We start from the raw sequence: 19,804 nt of genomic DNA, 5'->3' as shown, positions 1-19,804 counted from the left end.
GAAAGGTGCCGAGCCTTGTGGCCCTGGGGCGGGGCTGCCGTGCGCCTTGCCCGTGCATTGGGTCTGGATTCATACATAAGTATAGCCGGGCTGGGCTCGCCACACTCCTCTACCCCCCGCCCCCAGCCCTGGAAGAGAAGGGGGAGAGAAACAAGAAGGGGGGGAAAAAAATCCCGGTGAGGTCATTCCAATGAGAGCGCAGGAGGAGAGCGGACAAGGTCGACTTTCCCGGCGGAGGCGCAGCCCTTAGGAGCGCGGAGCCGCGCACCCACCGCCGGCCCGGCACCTTGGAGAGCTCCACCGCGCCGGGGCCGCGCTCGGGGCCGCGCGGCGCTGCCTGCGAGGGGCCCGGCGGCGCCGGGGCCGCCCCGCCGACCCTCGGTAGCGCCCGGCGGCCGCGGATGCGCCGCTCCTCCCCGGCTGCCTGCGAAGGAAGAAAAGTTTGGGGGCGACTTAGGGCCGCGGGAGCGCCCGAGGAGGAGGAGGAGGAGGAGGATGCGCGGTTTCCCCGGCTGATCGGGAAGGAAGGATGACCGAGGGAGGATGTGCACCAGCAGTCAGATCATCGGGAGCCTCCTGGTGCTCTCCGTGCTGGAGATAGGGTTAGGGGTGTCCAGCGTGGCCGTGGGGGCGGTCAGTTTCAGCCTGGTCCTCACAGAGCATAAACCTCAGCTGGGAGACTCTTCTCCGGTATGGAGCGGGGTGTGTGTACGTTAGCCATTTCACTCTCTCTTTAACTCTTTATGGTGATGGTCAGACCGTGCGAAGGCATCCCCTTTTCCCTTCCTTTCCCTTCCCTTCCCTTCCTTTCCCTCCCGCGAGTGCATGCTGCGCTGGCCTCGCCGGGTCCATTTCCGATGTGCTTGGGGTACGGTCCGCGGAGTCGTGGGGCGAGCGGGACGCACGGCGGGGACAGATGTACGTGTGTGCTGGGCGGGGGGAGACCTCTTCTTTCTCGCTCCTTTCCGTTTGTCAGCCTTGCTGTGAGCGATTGAACTTTCTCTGAACCTCCTCTCACACCTGGGAAAGCCCGATGCTTCGCGTGAAACCCGGGCCATAGCTTACGGTCTTTAAATAGACTGTGAGTTTTTGCTTTTTCAAAAGAACAGCCCTGTCCATGGTGAGGAGACTGTCAAAAGGTGCTTGAAATTAACGTCAAGGGTATGCCAGCTGAGTCCTGAGTTTTTGGAGGAAAAATAGAAAGAGGCATTGGGAAAGAAAAGGAGGAAGATGAGGAAGATGTTCTCATGTACTGGGCGCCCTAAGCTTCTTGTAAAATGAACAAAAACAATAACAAAAAAAAAAAAAAAGTAATGGGTTAATAGAAGCATGTCACAGAGCATTTTTCACTTCTCAGAAATGTTTCTTATTTTTCCAGTTTGAGATATGCATGCTTCTAGGAAGAATTTTCCTCCAAATGGTTATTTATATATAAGAAACAAAGAATAGGAAATGTTGAACATTCAGTCTAAACATGAGTGGGCATTTTTGAAGTCCAAAGCTGGTTTTGGCCAGCTTGTATTGTACAGCAGTATTTCTAAAAGGATTGTTTGCTTAGCTTCAGATAACATGATACATGTAAAACACTCTTGATTATTCACCAGCATAACCTCCTCTAATTTATAGATTAATTCAGACAAAGTGCTTCATGTAATATTCTCACTGTCAATAATTATTAATTATTGACAACAGTGATAAATATTTTTGGCAGTATATAAGCACACATAAGCACTGCAGAACAGGTAGGTAAGGAATGAAAATGAAGACTAGATCAGACAGGTAATGATATTACCAGGTCAACAGGTAATGATATTATCAAAATCGCTTCAAAAAGGGAGGTTTCTGATCATTGCTAATGAAGAAAAAAAAATACTTAAAACCACGTGTCTATTTAATGGCAAAGATCAATTTCCTGGGTTTCACTGAGGTCAAAGAGCTTTGATCAGTTAGTGAGATCAGTATTCTATGCAGTGATTGCATTTTGTGACAATGCTATCACAGCTGATATCATTTCATGACGAAGCACATTTCCTGCATAACTGCCTCATTCATTTTTATGCTGTCACCCCAGAGATTGTACTGGCATAGATTAAGATTCTGTTATATTAGATATTGGCTTCCAAGGACATTATAATCATAGTAAGTGACAGATACAGTGTAAAAGTGTGTGAGTATGAAGAAAAAACAAACCAAAACTGAGTGGTATAACAGGTGGTTGCATTCTGCACCAGCAGTTTGGCTGATTTAGAGCTTTTCATAGGTAGAGTTTTAGACAGCAATAAGACAGAGGAGAGTGAAGAGGTTTTGAAGATATTTATAGGAAATTATTCTCATATGTGAGTGCAGAGGCATGGAAGGTAACCCAAAGGGACTTGTTTGCAAATGTAACAAGTGGGCAAAGGATGCCCACAACCAGAGGCAGCAGAGGCAGACATTAGGTGCTGGGAACCGAGCAAAAACTGCATGTTGTGGAGGCAGAGAGAGGCCTCAAAGAAAATGCAAAGTGGAAGAAGGAACCTTATGCTTCATGTAGCTGAGGAAATTAGAAAATCAAAGTGACGTGCAGATATTTCTAAAGGCTGGCTTACTTTTCATTGAACTAAAGATCTGTGGTCTAAATTGTCACCACTATTCTCTTTGTACTACTCCAGCAGTTGAAACTGTTAGTTTGCATTCTTCCAGGGGGACTAGCAAGTGAGGCAGGCAAGCCAAGAAAGGGGCCAGAGATTTACTGTTCTCCAAGGATACTTAGGGTCATGGGTAACTACTTTCAAATTTAAACAACCCGACAAAGGTTTGTTTGGACAATCCTCAGGAATGTCCTGCTGCAGAAGTGGCATAAGCCTCCTTTCTGCTCACTGTAGCTTACACTGAGCTCGTGTTGCCTGTATTAAAGGATATGTCTTGCATAAAATATGTTATTTTTTTCCAATTCACACCCTTGAATCAGGGTTTTCCTTTGTGAAGTGAACACTAAGGTAAAGAAGAGGACATTAAAGAAAAACTAATTATTTGACATGTTAGATACAAAATACTTAAGTTGAACAGTGCCATTGCTCCTGTTGCAATTTACTTGGAAAATGCACAGAAAACCTTTGACCCTGTTCTATCCTTTCATGTGGGTGGAACTCAGCAGAGACCCAAGTTCATAAGGAAGTAGATGAAGATAGCATCACCATGGAAACCTTAACCTGAATTCCTGAAATTTGGGCATCTTAAAAATCATGCACATTCTATCTTCTATACTTGCCTTCCTATGATGCTTGGCACTTGACAAACATTAGCTTTTCTATTAAAAGAGTTGTTCTTATTGTTCCCTGCCTCCATTCAGACAGATGATTTACTAATTTACCTAATTTTAACCATGTGAATTCCATCCATAGCATTATTGATACAAGTGAAGTTAAGCATGGGCTGAAGTACCCTGATCGTTGCATGCCCTGAATTATGTATAAGCAAGCCAGGGAAAGTAGAGTACACCAGAATGAAGAAATTGAAAGTCTAGGCAATGTCTGTATCAAAAAATTACATAAAAATGGGGGGAAAATAAGTTTCAAATCTGTCGTTCTCATTGGAGTTGAATTGGATTAAGATAGTACAAGTTGTTTAAAAAGTAGCCCTAAGTAAACAACTGAAGGTGTGACTGTCTTCTCAAATTATCTGGAGCATGTGGAGACAACTATCCAGTTTACATCATCACCAATCTGTTCTTTTTAAAATAGGCCATGGCTGTTAAATTGCAAAAAAATGCTAAAAGCAAAAACAAACCCACAACAAAAACAGTTCCAAATACCTGAAAGTGCACACATTGTTGATTTCTAAATTTTCTTTGTTGTATGTATTGGGATCAACTATTCTACAGGCTGTAATCAGTGTCTCCCAGATTTCTTTGTTTCCCAGAAGCTGAGGGATATTTCTGAAATCCACCATTCCAATTCAGTTATATGACGTACTATAGAATAATTCAACCAATGAGAACACTGAACCACTAACAATAACATAGCAAGAATGACAGCATCCATAGCAAACGCTTTTGCACCAACAACAAAAGTCAGAAGATAATCAACCAAAAAGTATTCAGAGATTTTTTTTTTTCATGGTCACATGCTTCCCCATCTATATTTAGAACACAGTGGTTTCATCACTCTCACTATGAGTAGTGAATAGATATTCACACACACACATACATTTGTGTCATTTATCCTCATTTATCCTGCAGTGGTGAATAAATCCTTGCTGTAAATGAGTCTCCCTCACAGAGAGAGAGAATGAGAGACAAAAGCCACATCTTTAGACAAATATGCCATCTATCTTCATATACGAGAGAGATACTCGATGATTCACTTATGGCTATGCCCCTCAAGAGTAATAATTTCTTCCCTTATAAAGGCAAATATCTGAATGTATTTGAGAGATATGCACTTTCTGTATGTTGGTCTGTTTGCCTGTCTGTAGAGGCAGAATTATTGTTTCCATGATTTGTGATTTTATCACAGTGGATGTCTGCCTGCCCATTAAAAATCTGCATTTGGCTACAGAAATTTGTTCCAAGTTGGCACTTGAAATATTTGATTTAAATTACTTTAATTTTTTTGATCTGAGATTTGAAGGAAAAGTGTCAGTCTGTATGGACTTTCCCAGAGCAAGAAAACCTTTTTAGACTGTTAAATCAATGTTGGTGGCCTGAAATTTTAAACCACCAGATTTTACATCTAGATTTTACTGTTGCCAAGTTTCCTTTGGAAAGAACAGTCAAATTTTATTTTTTTCAAAAACAGCACCAAAAAAAAATCACATTATTGTTTAGCATGCAGACAAAATGCAGATGTGAGCCTACTTTATTTTAACATATGCATTGCATTTTCATCAAACTGACCATATTTCTGTCTGGCTGCCGCTCGTGATGAAATTAATCACAGGACCTTCAGTGAGCTCAGTAGAAGCTGGAAACAGTTCTGTACCTATAGATAGGGAAGGACATACCAAGGGTGGAAGCTTCTTGCCTTGCATGGAGCCAGGAAAATTCACTGAATTCAGCTCAGGTCTTTCAGTAGGTTCCTTTTGTAATTTGGAGACCTGGAAGAAGCTCCATTTAGCTTCTGGGTTGTATTTAGAGGATCTGTTGAATATAGACTGACTTAAAAATATGCTTAAATGTTTTACTACTATAAGACTGTAGTTCACCTGCAGGGAATAATCTTTCATTTATTACTTTTTTGAGATGTAAGCAGTCACACTCTAAACCAAATGCTTGATACAAAACAAACAAAAAGCATTCTTTTTATTTGTTATTCCGATAGGCTCTAAACAAACAAAAAGTAAACATTATTATTTTGCGCTGAGAATTTAAGTGTTTTTAGAGATGGATAGAGGTTTTTTGAATCACTGATGTCAGATTCAGAAACACACTTCTTAATTTCCTTGATTGTTTCTAAAAACCATTCTCCAGTTTTAAAGCATCTCTGTAGGTCTATAACCAGATGAGTGGAAACACTAATCACGGGGACTGGGATAGAATTTAAACTGCTTGCATATGGCTTAAATCAGTGGAAAGTGTAGCAGCACCTGATCTGATAAGACCCAACAGCACACTGCCAGACAAGGTATTGGCTCAGATTAGACGTGATTTAACACTGCGCCTCAGTTATAACAAAGCCTCCCCTCTCAGCATGACAGATTTGGTAGGACACAAGGTTGAGTTTTGGCAATGCTGTTGCTTCTGGTTCTGTGTCTGGATGCCTTTCAGCCAGCTAGACATTCCTGTCCCCACGATCACTTGCATGGGACAACAACATCATTAGAAGTTTCCATCCCTCTTTTGCAAAAGGTTATTGTGTTTCTCTGTGGAGATAATAGGCAAACCTGGTATCTAGGCTTGATCTTCTTGCCTGTTGTAATTTTTATTTAGTTTGATGTCTTTGTTTTCATGAGTAGATTCTGTGCCCTTTATGTCTGTGCTAAGAATATTTAATCCTTCTTCTGAAATACTGCTTTGAATAAGAGTTACAATTAGAGATATCTCTTCTGCTTAGTTCATCCATTAGGGATTTCAGCTTTTTTCTCATTTGGATGGAGTTGAAACAACATTATTAAATAGAATCTTCCTTTCTTTACATTACTAATTTCAAATTCCTGGTTATTGTTCTGGAAGTCACACGGTTATGGAGCTTTAGTGTAAAAACACAGAATTTTCTAGTTTACTGCCTGACAAGGGTGGATAAAAGTGAAGCTGTCAATTCTGTCTTGATGGTTTAGTCTTCCAAGTGGAGTGTCATTTGAATAGGTATGACACACTTGCATTTTCACTGTGTTACATTCCATTTTGGAATGATTTCCCTACCTCAGTTTCATCAGATACATATGGATGACCCACAGAGGACTTCCCATGCAGTGTATACAGTTTAGCTGTCTTTTTTGTCATGAACAATGACTAGGAATCAAGCTGTCCTTATATTCAACAGGTTTTCTCTACTATTTTGTTCAGCCTGTGCCCAGGAAGTTTTTCTATGAGCAGTTCTCATTTTTTCAAGGAAATTACATTCACCATTGCTTTTGCCTTTTCAAAACATAAGACAGAAAGTTTTCTTAGCTTCAAGATATAAAATAAAAATAGTTCCTATTCTTTTTCATGGTGGAAAGAAACAAATATTTGGCTTCCTGCAGATTTACTAAAACTGAATCTTTTTCAACTACCAGGGAAAAAATACCCATTTTCCAGAAGGAAGTGAAAGAAGCCAAGTCTTTTGTTCCAGAAAATATGAAATAGGGATAGCTCCAAACCACAGAACTTGAATATAAATTGAGATTTTAGCCTTCTTACCAAAATTTATGGGGTTTTGGATCTGAGGCTTTGTTTCAAGGCAATATTCAATATAAAGTAAATTAAAGCAGTCTCAAAATAAACATTCCTGTTTTCTGGGAGGTCTTTGGGGTTCTTTTCCAAAGTTCAATAGACAAAAAGAGACATTTTCCAATAAGTGTATGGAACATCAGCAGGTACAGCTGCAGTGTGAATGACAAAAACGCCACAGACAAGCAGACACTACTGCATCACCTTGCAATCACACACTGGTGCTATCAGAGCAGCACTGACTTTGGTGGGTCCATGGTAAATCATCACTGAAAGTGGGATTGAGGCACTCAGTCTCTAAGTAGCTTTTGTGCTTCTTGGTATCTTTTTTTGGATTTTTTACCATTCACCCAAGAGTGGTTATGCCCCTGTCTATTACTTGATGATACATTCTCATAAACTCATAGAATCACAGAATCATACAATAAGGATTGGAAGGGACCTTAAACATCATCTAGTCCCAACTGTCCCTGCCATGGGCAGAAACACCTCCTACCTCCTAGACCAGGCTGCTTAAGGCCTTGTATAACCTGGCCTTGGACATTGCCAGGGTTTGGTCACCCAAAGCCTCTGGGCAACCTGTTCCAGTGCCTCATCACCCTCACAGTAATGAATCTCTTCCTAATATCTAGCCTAAATTTTCCCTCTTCCAGTTACCTCTTTACTCCTTGTCCTGTAACTATAGTTCCTGATGGAGAGTCCCTCTCCAGCTTCCCAGATATTGGAAGATTGCTATGAGGTCTCCACGCAAACCCAGTGATACTTGTGGGTCCCTTCCAACTCAGAATATTCTGTCAATCTGTGAATCTCTGAATCTTCTCTTCTTCCAGGTTGAACAGCCCAAACTTTCTCCACCTGACTTCTTAGGGGAGATGCTCCTGCTATCTTACCAGCTTCCTGTGCCTTCTCTGGACTTGTTCCAACAGTTTCAATACAAGGCTTCTCTGCTAGTCTTGATGCAAAACATCATGTATGTGTAGGAGGTATGAATAAGTCTGCAACCAAAAGTAACCCTATAATCAATAGGGTCTGGGTGTAATTGGTGATCTGTGTAGGTTTTTAAGTGAGCCTTCCAGTCCTTTAGCATTTTATGATTTTTTTAAATTATGAAAAACAATTAAAATGGAAGTCCAACAAGGAGACATCTGTTTAAAAAAGTTCTAGCTGAGGTTCCTTTTCTGGCTTCCAGGGCATTTTGTAGGGCTTATTAGCTTAGTTTATCCTTAATGAAATGTTTTAGCCTTATTCTCTGAATAAGCTGTGAACACTTCAACAATTGAGCATTATTTACAAGAAGTTTATCTTCAGTGATATATTCTTTTTCCACTCCTGATTTACTGTATTTTCAGTATAAGTCTGCCTAACTTACCTCAGGTAAGTTAGGTTTCATAGTTAGAAGATATAATTACCTTTTAAAAGTCCATGAGATTGGCTGGTAAAAATATATTAAGGATAATCAATGATCAAGTAGAAAGGGGCAAGTCCTCACCATGACAGTATTAGTTGCTCAATGGTAAACTGTAGTCCAGAGTAGCTTAACACTTACAAACCAAGTTTTACTGTTATAACGCATTGACATGAAGTCTTTCAAGATAGCCAAGAACACATAGAGAGAGTGTCAAGACAACAGAGCCCCTGATGACTGAATTCCAGTTTGCAGTATTATAAAATAGAAGATTCTAAGTAAAAGACACTTTGATTTTTACTTCATTCTTTTTCTGGTATGAAGAGCTAGTGTAGTTTCTCCCATCCACTTTTCACTACTGCTGATCACAACACTGAGACATAAAAATTTTTATAGGAAATTCCTATAAGACCACAAAAAAAAAAAAAAAAAAAGAAAAAAAGAAAGAAAAAAAAATTTAAGTCGCTATGTTATCAAAAAGCAGAGAATAGAGTGAATCACATAATATCTCACTGAAATCCTAACTGTTCTAGGTGTCTCCACATTGGAAAGCTTGGCTAAAGAAATTCTACATGAGCAGAGTTCCTGAGCCAAGGGTATTACTAATACTCTCTTCATAGAGCAGGTTTCCACTGTTTCCAGTGAATCAGCCTTAGAAGAGTTGTGAACTTAGCTCAGAAGTTTCAAAGCTTTGCATGAGGTATAATTGCCTGACCCTGTGGCACAAAGTCATCCATCGGTTTTAATTGCAAAATGCATGCTGACATAAATAAATATCCATACTAGGTTTTGGGCAGTCCTTTTCTCCATGAATGCAATACATTGTCATCTTAAAAAAAGCCCCAACCTAAATAACATTAATCCTTTGCTACTGCCTGAATGCTTTTCTTCCAAGGTTTTTTAACATATTCAGGCACTTGAGTGCATTCGGTTTCACAACTTGTTTATCTCATAGCCATACAGATTATAAAACTTCAGCATGACCTCAAGATTAAACAGAAGAATGTGGAGGAAGCATGAATATCCAATTCCTCTGAGTTAGAATACAAAGAACTCTTTTAGCTCTTTAACTATGGAACATGTTATTCCTTGTCTATATGTACAAACAACTGTAGATGTAGAGAGAGAAAATACATGCAGAGTGTACATGACACAATACAGTATTATCATAAAATCGTAGAATTTCTCAACTTGTAAGGGACCCATAAGGATCACGAAGTCGAACTCCATGCTCCTTGCAGGACTACCTAACACTAAATCATATGACTAATAGCAGCATTCAGAGTGCTCCATGACCTCTGACAGACTTGGTGCCATGATCCCTTTTCTGGGGAGCCTGTTCCAGTGACTGACCACCCTTGCAGTGAAGAACCTTCCTTTGATGAAATTCCACTCCTTGTGCCCTATCACTGATCATCAAAGAGAGATCAGCACCTCTCCCTCTGCTGCCTGCCTTGAGAAAGGTATAGACTGTGTAGAGGTCACATCTCAGCCTTCTCTTCTTAAATCTGATCAAACCAAGTGACCTCAGCTGCTCCTCATAAGTCTTGCCCTTGAGGCCTTTCACCATCTTGGTCATCCTCCTCTGGACACATTCTAACAATTTGGTGCTTTTCTGATACTGAGGCATCATCCATTTCTGCACCAGCTGCAGCAGAGCAGAATAGAGCAGGATAATCTCTTCCCTCCACCAGCTGGTGATGCTGTTCTTGATGTACCCCAGGGCGTGGTTGGCCTTTTTTGCTGCCAGCGCACTGCTGACTCACATTCAATTTGTCATCAAGCCAGACACCCAGATCTCTTTCCTTGTGGCTGCTTTCCAATGTCTTGACCCTCAGTATTTATGCATAACCAGGATTACACTGTCCTAGGTGCAGAATCTGGCACTTGGCTCTTGTTAAATTTCACATGGTTGGTAATTACCCAGCTCTCAGGTCTATTCACATCTCTCTGTAAGGCTTCTCTACACTTAACAGTCCATGGTATCTCCTAGTCTAGTATCATTAGCAAACTTAAGGTACATCTAACTGCATCCAGATCTTTACTCCAGGTAGTCAGATGCTTTAAATGGAATAGTCACCCCTTGTTTTGAGAAGCTGGTACCTTAGCGCTTGTAGATTAGCTTCATTGACTCAAATGAACTGGAGCAGAATTAAAGCATTCCTGAAGAAATGGTAACCTTCTCTTTTATACTCTTTCAGCTTTGAAGGTAAATTTTCAAACACACAGTTTTTTAAACTAGTTAACAAGTTAAAACTATCTGTGATAATATCTTCCAACACTAATTAATTTTTCTTAATTTTCCTTTCAATCCTATTCAATCACTACAGAGAGAAAATATATTATTAATCCACTTTATCAAATCTGACTGAATAGAACTTAATTACAAAGATGTCTTCAACAAATTTCATTTGAGGTTTCTGCATTTTGAGAAATACAAAACACGATGTGTGGAAATCTGAAGCGTGCCTTCAGTTGAAGGCAATCTGCAATGGCAGGACTGGGAGTAAAACCCCAAAACTTCATAGAAAGCCTGAGTGAACACTTACAAAGCAGATATGATGAGCTGAAATTTTTGCCTGTGGGAAAGTGCAGAAGGAGCATTGCCCCTGGTGATTTGCTTTGTTTTATTGTTATTCCAGTCAGTGGGTTCTAGCAGCAATTACCACTTGGGCCTTCTGGTATGTCCTGCGCCATTCAGCACCATGGTCCACGTGACCCAGCCCTCTCTATAATCTGATTGGTATTAAATTCACATCCCATGCTTAGTATAAAAGTAAATAATATGCACAATTTATCCACATTCATTATGGGGAACTGTTTTCATGGGTTTAATTCAAAGTAAAAAGATACCTCAAGGCTTATACTTAGCTATACACATGAACTACTTTAGTTAGAGGGAGATAAACTATGAGTTAAAGCAACTGCCCTACTGAAATAGTGGAGTTGCAAAATTTTAGAGTGCAAATAAGAAGTACCTGCAATATATTACACAGACCCTGAATGCTTTATAGAACCTCTTAGGGGTTTCAATTTTTGGGTTTGGTTTTGGTAGGTTTGGTTTTGGTGTGTTTTGTTTTTGTTTTTGTTTTTTTTTTTGTTTTGTTTTGTTTTGTTTTTTGTTTTTTTTTTTGGTTTTTTTTTTTTTTTTTTAATTTCTTATGTAACAGTCAGGTCTTTTCTGTGATTTAATTCTAAATCAGGGTCAAGCAGAGCTTTTTGCTAGAAACGCCATCTCATTGCAAAAATAGTGTAGAAAAATACAGTTTTAAAACTATAAAATTACTTCCCAATGGGGAAGTATGGTTAGCTTTATTGAAAATAAGTAGCATAGATTTCTTAACAAAGGACTTCATGGGATATCAAGGAAATCTTTTGACAGTATTGCTAACACCTGGAGAAGGCCTTATTGCTTTCATACAACTACTGTGGCTCCTACCCTGACTGCTCCCTGGGGACTACTGATTGTTTTCCTCATTAAACTTTTCTGTAGGAAGAAAAAAGACATCAGAGGACATCAGTGGTCTTTGACAGAGCCACTATTAAGCATTATCATCTATTTTTATCAGTTGGTAGGCATTTTTCTGGTTTTGGTAATTAACTTTTGCCTAATGCTTGGTGCTAAAATTAGCAAATCAGTTTGTGTGAGGGAATGACATTAAAAAAAAGTACAGATGCGTTCATGCTCTCTTGCAAATTGGGCCATCAAGAGTCTGAAACAGATCTTTCTGCATACCCAGAGTAGTCACACCAACAGACTTACTGTTATTTACACCTGCACCCACAGACATGACCGAATTATATTCTTGCCCAGAGCTCCACTGTCTTGAAGACAATGATCCATATGTGATCCTTCAGGGGTTCAGATGGTAGGATCAGGGCATTAAGTCCCTGTGCTATGCTTAGAAGTAGATTATTTGGATCACTGACCAGTACCTTGCTAGACTCTTGTGAGAGAAAAATAAAACAGTAAAAAGGTATTTTTATGCTTGCAACACTGGGGATTTTTTCCCCAACTTGTTTACCTAAGCAGCTTAAAATCCATATTTTCTTTCTTTTCTCGTGAGTTATCATGGTCACTATGATTACTCATTCCAGCTTTCAATCCAATAAGAATGTTTATGGTTGAGTTACAACCTCCTGAAACATAAGGTTTGTGACAAAAATGCTGACAACTGTAACCATTTCCAGAACTGTGGCCACCACCACAACAACACAGCGGGATTTGAACTACCTTAAATGTTGAAATAATTGTTTGGTTTCTTGTTTTTTGCAGTTCCTGCTTTGTGGCGTATGTGGAATATTGTGTGCCAAAAAAAAGTCTGGACTTGTTGTAAGTTTTTCCACTGCATCCATAACACATAAATATTTGACAGGCTTACTTATCTAATTTGAACTCTTTACTGGGGGCTTTCTGCATGCAAGGGTTTTTGATAAACAATTAGAAAAATTACAAGTTGGCAATCTAAAAAAAGCAATCATCACTTTGAAATAGTCATAAAAAACAAGGCAATTCTGAAATGGCCCACATAGGTCATGCTATTTAAGCTATACATCCCTATTTATCCATATCTGGATAAACTTTGATCGGAAATCACTTGACATAAATTTATGTCAAATCAATAAATGCATCTCAGTAATGTCACTGGACTGTATATTCTCTCATTCAAACACTGGGTTGCCATCTCAGTTTGTTTCTAGATATCATAGCTGTTAAGTGTTTAGCAAGTTTGTTTAGCAGTGTGAAACATGTGTATTTAAGTTTAAAAGTGATGGAAGATGTCTCTTCAAGTACAGTCATTTTCTGACTGCAGCAAAATGGTGTTTTACTCAACAAGTCACAGCAGAACTCTATGTTAAAGACATGATCTTATTTTAAGTGATAATGCCAGTCCTAATTTTCTGTCAGCTTGATTATTCTGCCACATACAGATGGAAGTCACATAAAACAAGCATAAGTGTGACGGGAATTAAAATTCTTTCCAATTATTTTTTAATATCAATGAGTTATCTTAAACTGTTAAAATGACAGTCCCATTTCTTAAAACATGTGTACCATAACCAGTTTCTAAAAGCCATCTGTTCCGGAGGTCTCATGGAATAGTCACTTGCCAGTGGACTGCAAAATACATCTTCAATGCTACATTCCTGAGGAAATTCTCATCTTAGTTGTGTACAGAACTAGTCTGTAAGGCTCCACAGATTTCTGCTGCCACAGTAGATAAGTACATATACAAAGCCATATCGAGAAACGTTACATGCCCATCTAGATCATCATCTGACAGGTCAGCAGTATCAAGGGAAGTGAATAAGACAATCATTTAACACTGTCTCCATAAGGTCTTTTGCTCCTGCATCATTTGAGGTCAACGCACATCCTGAACCAGCGTAACATCTTTGTGACTAAAAGCAAAGGAGGTCTTTAAAAATGTCTTGTTGATTGCAGCCTGTTTCTGCAAATTCTAAATTTGCAAATTCTAAATTCTAAATTTGATTTCTAAAATTCCCAGGAATATTTTGGTCAAGTTAAAATCAACCAAACCAACCAACCAACCATACAGTCACCAAACTGACCCTGTGTAAAGAAGCATCACAGATTTCTTTGTTGTTTCTTTTGGTTCTTTGACCGGCACATTCACCTTGAATGCTTTCAAAGACTCCACAAAAGCTGCAGAAAGCCTCCAATCTGCTATCTGACTGAATAAATTCTAACTGAGCAGGAGGCACAGTCAGAACGCATACAAAGCAAGAGAGTTTCACTACAAATACATGAGGCATTCACTCCTGAGGCAGGGTGATAAACTGCACAATAGAAAATTACGACACCTTCTGTCATGTTGCTGTTTTGCATGAACAGCTGGAAATCAGTTTTGTGTCCTAGCAGTCCTTCCATTGAATAGGTTTTAACTTTACCTACTCATTTTTCCCAACTTTTTTTCACATGCAACATTAATCTTAACTCTTGTATACCAGAAGGGAATATATTCCCTTGGTGCAATGTGGGAGTTAAGAGAGTTAAAAACAAGGGGCTGTGCATTGTTTTGCAGGCAATGATGCTATCAAAGAATTAAACTATGGTTATCTCATATTTTATATGCATTAATCTATCTCTGAAATATTACTGTGACATAACCTCTCTTGTCTCTCCTGACAGATGATACTTTTTTCTGCCTGTTGCATCTGTGGACTAATAGGAGGAATCTTAAATTTTCAATTTCTTCGTGCTCTGACAAAGAAGTCATCTGCTCTCTATTCTTTACACCTTGCCTCCATGTCTCTTGCATGCATTGGAATTGGTGGTTGCACCCTTTCTTCATGGCTCACTTGTCGGCTAGCCAGCTATGAACAAAGGCGAATGTTCTCCGAAAGGGAACATTCATTGCATCACTCCCATGAAATGGCAGAAAAAGTGAGTTGTGTGTCCTCCCTTATTTGTTTTGATTCTCCTGAAATGCTACTGTATGTGTTAACATTTACAATTGGCAAGAGATATATTCAGTTTTCATTTTTTTATGAGAAAGAGCTTCTGGAAAATGAAATGCTGCCATTCTGTGTAAGCTTTATTATGTTGCATTATATGCAGCTATTTTTAGGTACTGTATGTTTTCAGTACATCCATTTCAATGAAGTACATCCATTTTCAACATAATTCCATTGTATAGCTATTCAGGGGCTTAGCTGCTAAATATAGCACTTCCTAAAAAATTGGAAGCCTTATTAATATGAATTATCATGTCTTGTACTGTAAAAAAAGCACAGAAAGCTTTCTCTAACCACATCATTGCATACTTTCAGGATTTAATCAATTTCTTCCTCTCCCAAGTACTCAGCTTATAAATTGGGCTATTTAAACAGAAAAGCCACAGTTCACAAATGTAGGTGACTTAACCTGAGGATCTAAGGGCATATTTAGACACCTAAATAAAACTGGTCTCATTTGCAGCACTGAGCATTTACTTCCTTTCTGTATTAACAGGAAGCCTTCCAAGGTGTATAGGAATATAATTAGGTGCTGAAACTGAAGCTTCCAAAGCTGAGCACATAGGATCAAAACAAGTAATGGAATGGATTTCTTGAAATCATCTCCTTGTCTTAACAGATCTGAATAATATTTGAGGAATTAAGTGTCCACTGTAAACCTGTGCTTTGCATCTGGACTTAGTATCTATCCAATGCCTTTTATTTGAGAAATGAGCAGAAAAAAGAACAAAAGTCAAGGGGACTGCCCAGCTAAACCTCCACATGCAAGTTTTCATTACTGTCAAGAGTCTGTTGTCTACTGAAACCTCTGAAGAGCAGAGCAAGGATTAGTCTGCTCAGACTGTAGAACTGTTTTCAGATTCCCTGAAAAAACATAATATATCAGTTAAAAATTACTCGTCACTATTCTTTGGTTTCTTAACTGAGATGAGACTCCAAGTAGAAATATAAACTGAATTAATCTTAGATGATGTTTGAAATGTGTCTTAAAAACAGGAAGTTTGAAAAGTTTTAAAAAGATGATGTTTTAAGCACTTTTTAAAAAGTTAAATAGTAGAGGTTAAAGCAGTAACATAAAACAGGGTGATAAAATCAACAGATGAGACACATTTCTCCATCTCATTTTAAAATGAAGAATAATTCTGATGAGCTATTAGGTAAATATGATGGTCTTGCTGATGGAAGGCTAGATATTGACTATCAGAGAGACTTGCTTCAACAAGGACAAAGATAGGAGAAAAGAAGAGAGGGAAAGGAAGATGAAACAGCTTGGAAATTAAAAAACCTGTCAAAATAAAAAAAGCCATCCACGCTATCAATTTGGGGTGAGGATGACCATGTGTAGTTCACTGCCTACCTTCCTGGCCTGTTGACCTACTGAGCTTTTTGACACTTAGCAGCAAGGACTGTCAGGTGTCCACTTATCCTGGGTGAAGGGCCACAATGTACAGAGCAACCCTATTGCACACACTCAGCAGATCTGGGATGCGCCCCACTGATGGCAAACTTCCTGCACCTCTGCTGTAGAGCCAAGTATGCATGTACACATGGCCCAACTTGGGATTTCTCAGACCCACAGACTGCTTGCTGATGGCAGGGTTGAGTACACTAGGTCATGGCACAGAAACTTACATTACATTAGACCCTAATTTAGAAAACAGCTTAGAAGTGTTTTATATATATGACCATATTGTATATTTATACTGATATACAGTAATGTAGACATGTACTGCATGTGCATTTGTTTGTGCTATATTTATTGTATAATTGTTATATTTATATTAGAGATTGAGGGGTATTGAAATAACCGACCTGCCCAGCTGCCCGGTGATTCCCCCGACACCAGAGTTACCTCCAAGGTACGCTGAACACTAGGGAGCGACCATGTTGTTATGTCACTTCAGGAAGGGCCACCTCTACGAGGAAGTCATAGCTTCAGCTAATCAAAGTTGGCTGATGCTGTGATGTTACTCTGAGGCAGGAATGGTGCTTCCAGGTAGTGACATAACTCTACGTGGTGAACGCTGCAATCCGGAAGTAAGTTGAGTATTTAAAATATTCACCCTAGTTACAGGCATCCAAATACTCTTATTTGGATGTAGCCACCATTGATTCACTCTGCTTCTAATATGTGTGCTCCTTAATTCCCCGAATTCAGCAACTTTTTTTTTAATTAACTTTGTTTAAAATTAGAAATATTGGGGAAAATAAATGGGTTTTGATATATTCCAAAACTATGGTGATATTCTAATAGCTGATGTCTGCAGATTATTCAAGTGATGAAGCTTACAAAAGGAAACTCATGAGTGGAAGACTCATGTCTTCTGACAGACCATTACTATCAAAATATGGCTGACTGATAGTTAGTATTTGGTATTCTTGGTCTCTTTTGGCTTTGGTAATCTTGGTCTCTTTCCCAGCTGACAGATACCTTCAGCGTAGATCCAACAAATGCTTTAAGCACCCACAAATAAGCAAATTACAGCGCTGATAACCCCCAAACTGGGATCCATAGTCCAGTGTTAAGCATGCATGTTCCTCTTCAATATATGAGGAGAATAAGGCACAATACAAAAACATCCAACACCATCATCTGCAAATGAAGACCTGGGTGGTAGAAAATACTCAAAATTAGTTTCACACCTGATTTTCTCTGAAGCTCATGCTTGATTCAGGAGTATTAACTGGCAAGGCTACTTGGTTTGGTGACATTGTAGAGAAGAACAGAACATCCCTTCTTTCAAAAACTGTGAAGGGAACAATTAAGTCCTGTGATTTGCTTTAAAATGTAGCTGGCAACATCTGAGAAAGGAGGTATCAGTGCTTTTTAACTTTATGTTACTATGAGTTCTGGTCTCTGCTTGCCAAATTTTGTGGATTAAAAGAAGAGAGAGATAGAGTAAGACTATTAATAAAGACCAGGTTGAATAATTTTCTTCTCTTTACCACAAATTTCAGTTACTGTGCTATAGAGTTGGATTCTTTCTTTCTGTCTTTTTCTCTCTCTCTCTCTGCCTAGACCAATGAATGTTGCTTCACTTTTTTACAGAAGCTTCCACAGGAAGGGGGACAAACAAATCCCTTTTATTTCATGTTTTCTCCTAATGTACCTAGGAGGAAGAAGAGGTGAATTTAATCTTTCCATGCAGAGAAGAGCCTCTGGTCATCATGCAGCTATGTTAGAACTAGTCCAACACTGGCACCTCCACCTCACCTACCTGAATTTTAGAAAAACTTCAAGCTGCATTTTAACCTGTACCCATTCCTCTTGCCATAGCTGAATGTTCTCATTGGACATAAGCAGCGGATCACTTATTACTGCATCCAGATTCAATCTGGTATGAAATAGGCCTGGGATTGCTCAGAATAAGGTAGTTCCAACCATAAACTCAATGTGGCTTTGCAGCCTTGAAGATCAGGGAACTGTTTAATTAATGTAGCCATCTCTATGCTTAGACAGCTGTTAAGGGGGTATTGTTTGCATTTCAATTTGAGAATTAGAAAATCTATCTCTGAGCAAATCTTGGTTCAGGTGCTTTAGGATTCTGACTCATAAGCTGGTCAGCTTACTCTGGGATGACTCACCTGCCACTGGAGAAGCAATCCCTGAACTGCTAAAAATTGTGGACTGGCATAATAAGGGAAAACTGAAATCAGTCCCATCCCAAGGGAAAACAAGCAGTTAAAACCCTTAGATCCTGTTTGGATCTAGATCTACTTCCCAAATGTCTATTTCAGCAAGCATTGAATGGCATCTGTTTGTAGCATGTCATCACAGACAGAGGTCTGAATGGAAACAGAGACTTAACTACCATTTCATTCTTTTGTAGATCGGCACACAAGCCTGAGTTGATGCAATTTCAAAGGACAACATCACAAACTAGTACAGATGCCATCAATGCTCTATACGTGGTCTGAGTGTAATGTCCAACTCAATCACCTATCAATGAATCTATCAGCTATCAAATGTACCTAATTTATGAAGGAAAAAATCTGATTTTTTTACAATGAGGTTTATCAAGCTAAATAAAAATGTAAAGTGTTTCTGAATGTTTGAAATTCTGAGTTTGTTCAAATTTCATCACAACCTTAGACAACTGAATTTCAATCACCTTCCAATACTTCTAATTTTAATTAATGTTTTCTATTCTTGTTCTAGGAAATGACAGACAACCTAAGCAATGGTGGCCCACATTTGATTTATAACGGAAGTGTATATTAAGACATTTTTAAAAGTTCCATGGAAGGAAGTGGTTTTAGAATTTTCTTCAGGAAAAAAATAGACTCCAAGACATTAAGAAAATGAAACTATCTTAGCTTTTATGGCTCAAATGTCATAACTGCAGACCAGCACAGTTGCAATTCCCTTTTAGAACCATGTTCAAAATTTATCTCGTAAACATTTTGCAGATATACAATATTTATTCACTTCCTGACTACTCTCAGTTTTTTGTCTGAATAATCTTTCTGAATTGTGATAGTATTTGAAATAGACTTCGCAAGACCCTTATTCTCATGAAGACTCAAAAATCAGAAAAAAAAAATAAACTGAACGGCATTTAGCCTACTCAAAGGAGAAGGCAGAGGAAGAATGGCTCAGGGGAATCTTTTTCTCCTCTCCACTTAGCAGCATCTGGTTTAATATGATGGCTTCAGATCATGGCATGGTATAGCAACACATCTGCACAGTCCCTCTCCTCACATTTTGAATGCATCCTGCCTCAGTTTTCCCAGTAGATCATATCAAATGAGAGTGCAAACTCCTCTTCCAAAAAGCTCCCATTTCACATCCAGAGTGTAAATGAACAGTGTGCTGAAAACAACACCAACGTCTTTGTTTTGAAAGACAGAACGCTCTAAGAATGCCATAAATCAAAACCTCAATAATGCCTTGTTGTAAATAAATTGTAAATATTTCCAATTTGTGAATGAAGTATATTTCGTAATTTGTTCATAAAAGATGACAAATAAAATGAAATCTAAACCAGAGGTTTTAGAGAGATCTTTTGGGGTTTTTTCTTGTTAGAAAGATCTTGCAAAGCTGAACTGTCATGCTTGCAGTTTAGCAC

General features: G+C 39.0%; 1 protein-coding gene across 3 annotated transcripts; it reads left to right on the top strand.

Moving 5' to 3' along the window:
- Positions 1-319: 319 nt before the first annotated feature.
- Positions 320-19,722, top strand: TMEM196 (transmembrane protein 196). Of its 3 annotated transcripts, none has more exons than XM_041466451.1 (5): positions 326-690; positions 12,532-12,588; positions 14,410-14,664; positions 16,521-16,594; positions 18,566-18,742. In XM_041466451.1, the coding sequence occupies exons 1-5, from the start codon at positions 544-546 to the stop codon at positions 18,651-18,653; spliced, it is 621 nt and encodes a 206-aa protein (XP_041322385.1). In that variant the 5' UTR covers positions 326-543; the 3' UTR covers positions 18,654-18,742. The 3 variants fall into 3 exon arrangements, with proteins under 3 accessions (XP_041322389.1, XP_041322385.1, XP_041322386.1); XM_041466452.1 differs by lacking the exon at positions 18,566-18,742 and adding an exon at positions 18,895-19,722 and having other exon boundaries at positions 336-690; XM_041466455.1 differs by lacking the exons at positions 16,521-16,594; positions 18,566-18,742 and adding an exon at positions 18,895-19,722 and having other exon boundaries at positions 320-690.
- Positions 19,723-19,804: the final 82 nt, after the last annotated feature.

This window comes from Pyrgilauda ruficollis, unplaced genomic scaffold, assembly GCF_017590135.1.
Source record: "Pyrgilauda ruficollis isolate IOZ18807 unplaced genomic scaffold, ASM1759013v1 scaffold2, whole genome shotgun sequence".
Taxonomy (NCBI): domain Eukaryota; kingdom Metazoa; phylum Chordata; class Aves; order Passeriformes; family Passeridae; genus Pyrgilauda; species Pyrgilauda ruficollis.
This window is presented reverse-complemented; position numbering and strand designations above follow the sequence as displayed.

Bases quoted from the DNA above. Each gene is read 5' to 3' on its own strand.
- TMEM196 (XM_041466451.1), top strand. From the start codon at position 544: ATGTGCACCAGCAGTCAGATCATCGGGAGCCTCCTGGTGCTCTCCGTG. The intron at 12,589-14,409 runs GTAAGTTTTTCC...CTCTCCTGACAG, and splicing joins AAAAAAAGTCTGGACTTGTT to ATGATACTTTTTTCTGCCTG. The intron at 14,665-16,520 runs GTGAGTTGTGTG...TATTTATATTAG, and splicing joins CCCATGAAATGGCAGAAAAA to AGATTGAGGGGTATTGAAAT.